This window comes from Bos taurus, chromosome 12 (assembly GCF_002263795.3).
Source record: "Bos taurus isolate L1 Dominette 01449 registration number 42190680 breed Hereford chromosome 12, ARS-UCD2.0, whole genome shotgun sequence".
NCBI classification, from domain to species: domain Eukaryota; kingdom Metazoa; phylum Chordata; class Mammalia; order Artiodactyla; family Bovidae; genus Bos; species Bos taurus.
In genome coordinates, this window is record NC_037339.1 from 13107052 (window position 1) to 13115672 (window position 8621).

Genomic DNA, 8621 nt, shown 5'->3' on the forward strand with positions numbered 1-8621 from the left:
CTTTAGCCTATAGAAAATCTATTTTCTTATGTGAATAGAGGACCATTGATAGGAAATTCATGAGCTGCACGGTCATTCCCTCCTTCAGCTCCATCATGTTCAGGATCCAGACTCTGGTAGATAGATTCAGGTTTGACTGCTGGTTCTGTGACTTAAAAAGCCATGAGACCTTAGGAAATCATATACTCTCTCAAGATTCAGTTTCTTCAATTAAAATGGGGCAAAGTGTTCATTGTGAAGAGAAAAATGAATTATATGACGTGTGTATCATAGCATTACAAGTTTGAGACATCAGAGTTGGAGCTATTGATTGTTCTTTTGGTTTTCAGTCCCTCAGAGTACCCAATTTAACTATTCTAGATCACAACTAATTTCCTTTCCGCTACCACATTTGCGATGCTTTGTCACATTTCTCCTGTCTAAAATCAGTCAAATAGCAGAGCTCTACTGATTAGTTTCCTAGTAGAATCCGGTCATCATTGAGACACCTACCCAGCTCACTGAGTTGTATAATTGAGTTAAATACTATCTGTTGTTTCACAAACTTTCTGAATGCTTATGAGCCTGGCCTGGAGATTGAGTTAAATAGTTCCCTAATGAATAGCTACCCTTACTGAGCCATCAAGAAGATTACTCATTAGAATCAATCATAGATTTTCTCTTCCCGTGTACCATTATCTCAGAGCACTAAAAGGAACTCTAGCATTATTCGGTTCTCCATCTCCAGGGAGAAGTAGCAGCCTGATGCTTTCATGCCATTTAACACCTACAGGCAAAAGCGTATTTTCTCACAGTCATAAGAGGAGACAGAAGAGAAATCTGGGACATTCACAGTGAAGAAATAGGAAAAGCAGTTCCTATAGATGTCGTAAGTTTGTAAAAACTTGCATTTCATTTAAGACTATTTTATGTGGCTAGTTCGGATTCCCAAATGAGCTGAATCAAGAATGACTTAAGTTTTTTTCATGGTCTGTTTTAGGCATAAATTATACATCAGGATTAAGAGTATACTCAACAATGATTAAATAGTGATGTTTATAAAAATGGGACCAATGCTGTAACTTAATGACTATATTATCATATAGCACATCTTATATTTCACCTTACATTTACAAAATGTTTAATATTAATGCAACACCGTCTTCTTTAAGAGAGAAAAATCAGGAATTGGTCATTAATCAGTGGGCTTACCAAGCCATTCTTTATTCTCCCTTCACTCTCCCTTGAGATTTTGCAGATGAAGAAGAAAAGAAGTATTAATTACCGGGGTTACTTTCATCCCTGGAGCAGAAGAAGCTGGAGAAGGCATTGAGGTTGGAGTAAGAAACTAGAGAATGTCCCCTGAGCCCAAAAGAAGGAAATAAGGAAGAGGAGAGGCTTCCCAAAGAACACAGAACACTCCCATAGCCATGGTGTCTCAGCTGCTATGGTTGGGAGTAGGGTGTATCTTAAAGGCTGAGTTGGTTTGGGTCTTCCAAGGAGCAGACATCAAGACGAGGTTAGACAAGCAAGAGATCTGCTGAGAGGAAGACTTGTGAAGGATAAAGGGAGCAAGCAGGAGTAGGCGGGGAAAGCCTTGAGAACGTGAGCAGGTCTGATTCCTGTGAAAGGAGAGAGGGAAGGAGGATTAGTAGGAAGAGCCTCGGACTGGTATACAGTTCTGAGAAAATCTTGGGTAGGTCCGTGGGGAGTATTCTGGCAAAAGCTGCCCCATAGAGAAGTCCCACACTGGGATGCTCAGCCCCTGGTGGAAAGAGGGCAAAATAAATGTGCTCTCAGAGCAAAGGGTGCAGTGGAGTCAAAGAATGGCCACTAGAGCTGTCAGTTGGCTATGCTCCCCACTTTAAGTTGTCTTGAAGATCTGAGTAGCAGGCTTCCCTGGCTGCCACAGAGGCTATTTAAACAATGCTGGTATAATGAAGTTTAAGTATTCGATCACTGTCCCCGGTTCCTGGCTCAGAGCTCCTTAAAATCCTTGGAATTCTAAGTTAGAAAGGTATCAATCATGTTAAAGTAATGATTCCTGGTGGGAGCCCTAGATAGCTTCAGGATTGGAGATGTTTTCCATTAAAAAAAAAAAAAAAAAAACACCCTGTGATTAGAGTTAGAACCTCAGGTCTACTCCTTTCCCAGCTCCGAGGCGGGGAGAGGGGCTGGAGATTGAGTTCAGTCACCAATGGCCAACAGTTTAATCCGTTATGCTTATATGATAAAGCCTTAATAAACATCCTCAAACAGTGAGTTTAGGGCACTTCCAAATTAGTGAACACATCTAGGTGCTAGGAGGGTGACCCACCCCGAAAGGTGTGGAAGCACTGTGCAACGCCCATCCCCATGTCTTCCATTTGGCAGTTCCAGTGCTGTATCCTGTATAATAAAGCTGTAATTGTAAGCACAGAGGTATCCATGAGTGCTGGGGGTCATTCTAGTGAACTGTTAAACCTGGGCATAGGGGAGATCATGGGAAACAGCCAAATTTGTAGTCAGAAATGTGGGTAGCCTGCAGTCCCCCTTATTGGCTTACTCCTAAAGTGGGGGCAGATTTGTGGGACTGAGCCCTTAACTTGTGGGGTCTATATCAACTCTGAATACTATCAGAACTTAATTAGAAATAATCAGTGTTAGAACATATTCATCAGAAACAAAATAAAAAACACAACTCCTAATTTATCTGGTAGATTACAGCTGAAACATTCTCTCTTTTCCTGGAAGTAATTCTCCTACTCCCAGGGCTACTTCAGGCGCTGGCTCTGCTTCCCGGAGCATATAAAGAGTTACTCATGTAATTCTTTGATAACTGTCTGCCCCGTTAATTAGACCATAAGCTTCATAAGGGCTTGTCTTTTTGTTGAGTAGGTATTTATTCCTATATTTCTAATTAAACTTCCAGAGCTAGAGACCCTCTCTTACTACAAGGTTGTTGTGAAGAATCTAAGAGTTAATATTTGTAACCCACTTTAACATACATATGTTAAATCCACAAGTATTTGCCATTATTTTTGCTAATCTTTGTTTCTACAGTTCTCACTATAAAATTGGCCACAAATAAGGTAAACTGAGTTTGTATACAAATTAGGTTCAAGTTAAGTGTATAGTAAAAATCCACGCAATGGGTTCACTTTCAGAATATCTTTTTAGCATCAAGCTAAAGGACCACTTCTATAGATGGTTATAGACCAGTATCTGAACCTTGCCTGTATTATTGTCATAGGCAAAGAGCCTTTTGGGTAAAATGCCCTTCCAGAAAAACCCATGTCTTAGTCTTACATTTATATTTATCTAGAGTTTGGGGGAAGGGTAAAGGATCACTTTGATTAGAAGTTTGCGCTATTTACTTGGCTTCACCACACACACAAGACTGGGTTGCGGATCTTAGTTCCCCGACCCGTGCCCCTGACAGTGGAAGCTCAGAGTCGTAACCACAGGACCGCCAGGGAAGTCCCCATTCTTTCCTCTTTAAATCTGTATAAACAGCTTACAATATTTAAGGCCAAGATAAAATCACCAACTGAAAATAATTAGGAAAGCTCATATTTATTAGTAAACACTTGTAATTACTTAAATCCAAATAGAGTCGAGGGCTCAGCTTTGCCTTAGAGTCTATCAGAGGACCTCAGAAATCTAACAACCTGCCTTAAGGTCTCTTCATATGTAAGTCAGTGTTTTAAACCAGTATGCTTTTACAAGGCATAAACACTCCGGGGTGAGAGCACGGTACCTGGTCAATGAGACATTTCTGAAATGAATTCAAGGGTATCAGCACCCAACACTTACTGGATATGTGCCTTCTACCAGGCATGAAATTGTTTTATGCATACATGCATTCACACATACAGACACACACAGACCCTGAGAGGCTGGTATTATCCCACTTCACGTAATGAAGACACTAAGAGATAAAATAGCTAAAACCTTGTTGGAGTGCAGAGAGTAAGGAATGGCAGAATCAGAACTTGAACCCAAGTTCTTTAACTGGTATCAAAGCTCCTGCTCCTCTGCCCAGATTGGGGCTTCCTCAGTGAATAAGTGGAAGGATGCATACAAAACAAGGTCAAAGTTCAACCCTTTATCATATAAATAAGCTCACACTGAAAGAGAACACGTGAGGTTTCACTATTAAGCACTCAACTCTCTCCTTCCTTTTTCTTAATTTTCCATCAGAAAATGCTTCTAATTTCTCTCCAGAAAAATAAATCTTAATGGCTTTTTGTCAGTTTTATTGAGCTGTTATTAATATCTGCTGTTCAACCAGTTTCCTTACTTCCCTACTTCCATTAAAGGAGACAACCAAGTATAAAGAGCAGATACAAGTGACTAATGGAGATGTAAGAAGAGCTCAGAGTGGTCAAAGCAGGATCTTACATGTTAGATACTTAAGAGGAAATGCATCTTATAATGTCCTGCTCATTGCAGCTGGTTCACATGGAAATGATGAGTTCTGTGAAGTACAACTGAACCCACCCATGAGCTCTCTAATGTCTACTGGCAAATTAGAAACTACAAAATAGTCTGTAGTGAGGTCTTCAGATACTGAGGTCTGGAAAATTAATTAGAAAACTACCTCTTTCTGAATAATTCAGATCAGCAATATTCTGAGGGTAATTTACTGGTACAATTAATTTACAAATAAGAAAACAGATAGATGCCACTGCCAATGTTTATGTGATGTTATGAGCTTGCAATTAAATAATTACATCTAAGTAGATGCTGTATAATATAAAAAAAGGCATAGAGGGTATTTATTATCAACATACATCCATGACCTCTGTTTTATCAAATGCTACAGCTTATAGAGCTGGAAGTTACTCAAAATTAATGGACTTCCATTATGACCAGATAACCCTCCTTTTTTTTTTTTTCTTTGCCACTATGCTCAGCTTATGGAACCTTATTTACACTCCAGGCCCAGGGAGTGAGGGCACTGAGTCCCCCTACTGGACTGCAGTAGGGGGTGGGGGCAGTGCAGGGGGGCGGGGTGGGGGGAACCTGTAAGGAATTCCCCCACCCCCAGCTACTCTGAGTTGGAGACAAATGCAGCAATTTCTAATTGCAATCATCCAGATCATCCACCCCATCTAAGGGCAATTCTAAGTTCATGAAGTTCACTTCAGTTGTTCAGTCGTGTCCGACTCTTTGTGACCCCATGGACTGCAGCACACCAGGCCTCCCTGTCCATCACCAACTCCCGGAGTCCACCCAAACCCATGTCCATTGAGTCGGTGATGCCATCCAACCATCTCATCCTCTGTCATCCCCTTCTCCTCCTGCCTGCAATCTTTCCCAGCTTCAGGGTCTTTTCAAATGAGTCACCTCTTCGCATCAGGTGGCCAAATTATTGGAGTTTCAGCTTCAACGTCAGTCCTCCAAATGAATATTCAAGACTGATTTCCTTTAGGATGGACTGGTTGGATCTCCTTGCAGTCCAAGGGACTCTCAAGAGTCTTCTCCAACACCATAGTTCAAAAGCATCAATTCTTTGGTGCTCAGCTTTCTTTATAGTCCAATTATCACATCCATACATGACTACTGGAAAAACCATAGCCTTGACTAGACGGACCTTTGTTGGCAAAGTAATGTCTCTGCTTTTTAATATGCTGTCTAGGTTGGTCATAACTTTCCTTCCAAAGAGCAAGTGTTTTTTAATTTCATGGATGTAATCACCATCTGCAGTGATTTTGGAGCCCAGAAAAATAAAGTCTATCACTGTTTCCCCATCTATTTGCCATGAAGTGATGGGACCAGATGCCATGATCTTAGTTTTCTGAGTGTTGAACTTTAAGCCAACTTTTTCACTCTCCTCTTTCACTTTCATCAAGAAGCTCTTTAGTTCCTCTTCACTTTCTGCCATAAGGGTGGTGTCATCTGCATATCTGAGGTTATTGATATTTCTCCTGGCAATCTTGATTCCAGCTTGTGCTTCTTCCAGCCCAGTGTTTCTCATGATGTACTCTGCACATAAATTAAATAAGCAGGGTGACAACATACAGGGTTGACGTACTCCTTTCCCGATTTGGAACCAGTCTGTTGTTCCATGTCCAGTTCTAACTGTTGCTTCCTGACCTGCATACAGATTTCTCAGGAGGCAGGTCAGGTAGTCTGGTACTCCCATCATTTCTGGAATTTTCCACAGTTTGTCGTGATCCACACAGTCAAAGGCTTTGGCATAGTTAATAAAGCAGAAACAGATGTTTTTCTGGAACTCTCTTGCTTTTTTGATGATCCAGTAGATATTGCCAATTTGACCTCTGATTTCTCTGCCTTATCTAAACGCAGTTTGAACATCAGGAAATTCATGGTTCATATACTGTTGAAGCCTGGCTTGGAGAATTTTGAGCATTACTTTACTAGCATGTGAGATCAAATATGCAGTAGTTTGAGCATTCTTTGGCATTGCCTTTCTTTGGGATTGCAATGAAAATTGACCTTGACCTTTTCCAGTCCTGTGGCCACTGCTGTTTTCCAAATTTGCTGACATTTGTGAAAGTGTGCAGCACTTTCACAGCACATCTTTTAGGATTGTAAATAGCTCAACTGGAATTCCATCACCTCCTCTAGCTTTGTTCGCAGTGATGCTTCCTAAGGCCCACTTGACTTCACGTTCCACTCTAAGTTGAATAATATTAAAAGCCAGGTACTTATGAATTCTTTCAAAAGTTAAGGGATGAAATAAAATCTGTTTATTGGTCATAAGTTTATATATTGTTCCTAAGCAACCAACATTTGCCTTTCATGTAACTAGAAGTTGATGAAAAGGGAGAACTGAAAATGAAACTACCTATCAATAGAAAGTTCCGGTTCACAGAGGCAGCACTTCAAAAGCAGTAACGTCTTTACAAACCCTACTGTCAGCTTAATAAAGTAGCTTATCCATTGGTGGGAAAGAAAGCGTCACTGACACTTTACATAATAAATGTTTCCAGGATAGTAACTGTAGTCCCTAAACCAAAGACCAGGAATAATGCTACCTACCTGTTGATAAATGTAGAGCACTTCTCAACACCGGAGACAAGAAACACTGCAGGGCTTCCCTGGTGGTCCAGTGGTTAATAATCTGCCTTGCAATGCAAGGGACACCAGTTCAATCCCTGGTCCAAGATGATCCCACATGCCACAGAGCAATGAAGCTCGTGCCCCACAACTACTGAGCCCACACTGTAGAGCCCATGAGCTGCAACGACTGAAACCCCCCACACCTAGAACCTGTGCTCTACAAGAGAAGCCCACCCATGGCAACAAGAGGAAGACCATGTGCAGCAACAAAGACCCACCACAGTCCAAAAAATTAATAATAATAAAAACTCTTAAAAGAAACACTGCAGCCATTCACATCCTCTCTGACTCGGTCCTCTGATGCTAAGAGGCCACTATTTTGTTGTTGGGCTGCAAACTTCTAGAGGCAATATTTGCACCTTCTACCCCATAACACATTTCCTCTTCACCCTTACCCTGGCAGCTGATGTGAAGATACTATTTAGGGCAATGATTTTTTTTTTTTTTTTTAAGAAAGGAAATTTTAAAGTATTTTCATATTATTTAAGGGCTTCCCTGATGGCTCCGTTCGTAAACAATCTGTCTGCAATGCTGGAGACCCTGGTTCGATTCTTGAGTTGGGAAGATACCCTGGAGAAGAGAATGGCAACCCACTCCGGTATTCCAGTCTAGAAAATACCCATGGACAGAGGAATGTGGCAGGCTACAGTCCATGAGGTCGCAAAGAATCGGACACGACTGGGCGACTAACACACAAGAGCATGAGTTTTGGAGACACCTGGAAAATTCGCAAGAAGCCTAGGCAGTCACTACACAGGCATGTCTTTCAATCCTGGAGCCGGTCCCAAGAATCAGGAAAGGAACAGGGGCTTGGATGTTCAGGAAAGGGCCCCGACTGGCACTCTCAATTTATACTGTAATTCACGGTTGTGAACCCTGATTGGGCCCGCGTGTCTCAAACTCCAAAGATCAGGGAAGAACCTGCGGGTCTGCTCGGGGAAGACCTGCTGGGCCGCCGCCGCACCGGACAAGTGGTTAAATACTTACAATCTTGGGCCCGCGGCCTCAGTGCTCTCCCGCGAAGGCCTCTCGGGAGCCGCCTCCAAATCCTGCTTGGGCGCCTGCGGTGGGCCCAGCTCCCCGCGCAAGGCAGGGGGGTCCCGGGTCGGGCGGGAGGCGGCGGGGGCCCCGAACCCGGAGCCCTGCACCCCAGTGCGGGTATACATGGTTCAGACCCGGCCGACGCCGCTTCAGGATGGATGCGGGCGGCGCTGGGATGCGTGGCGGGTCTCGAGACTGCGACTCCAAGAGCGGCGGCAGCGGTTTTAACAGCTGAGTTTCGATTTCTCGCTCCCAGCAGCGGATAGCACCGCCCCCGCAGGATTTCCGCGACCTCGCTCCTCTCTGGCGCCCTCTGACCTGATCTCAGGAGACCGCCGCCCCGCCCAGCCAGGGATGTAGAGCGAACCTGGCCGGCTCCAGGTGGGTCGGTTTGAGGATCTCACAACCACTTTAAATGGTGATTAAAAGCTGTCTATGATCAGCCACGGACACCTCGGGTAAGCACGGAGTAGCCACCAGGTAACTGAAATTCCTGAAAGACGCCTTAGGGACTGTTTAACTCGTCACCC

General features: G+C 43.2%; 1 protein-coding gene across 1 annotated transcript in view; it reads right to left on the reverse strand.

Annotated features, from left to right (window-relative positions):
* EPSTI1 (epithelial stromal interaction 1) overlaps positions 1 to 8317 on the reverse strand; it is a 100008-nt gene extending 91691 nt beyond the window's left edge. Inside the window, exon 1 of the mRNA XM_002691775.6 lies at positions 8038 to 8317. Coding sequence (XP_002691821.2) covers positions 8038 to 8216 — 179 coding nt within the window. The 5' untranslated portion in view covers positions 8217 to 8317. The remainder of the gene's footprint in view (positions 1 to 8037) is intronic.
* Between the last annotated feature and the right edge of the window lie 304 nt (positions 8318 to 8621).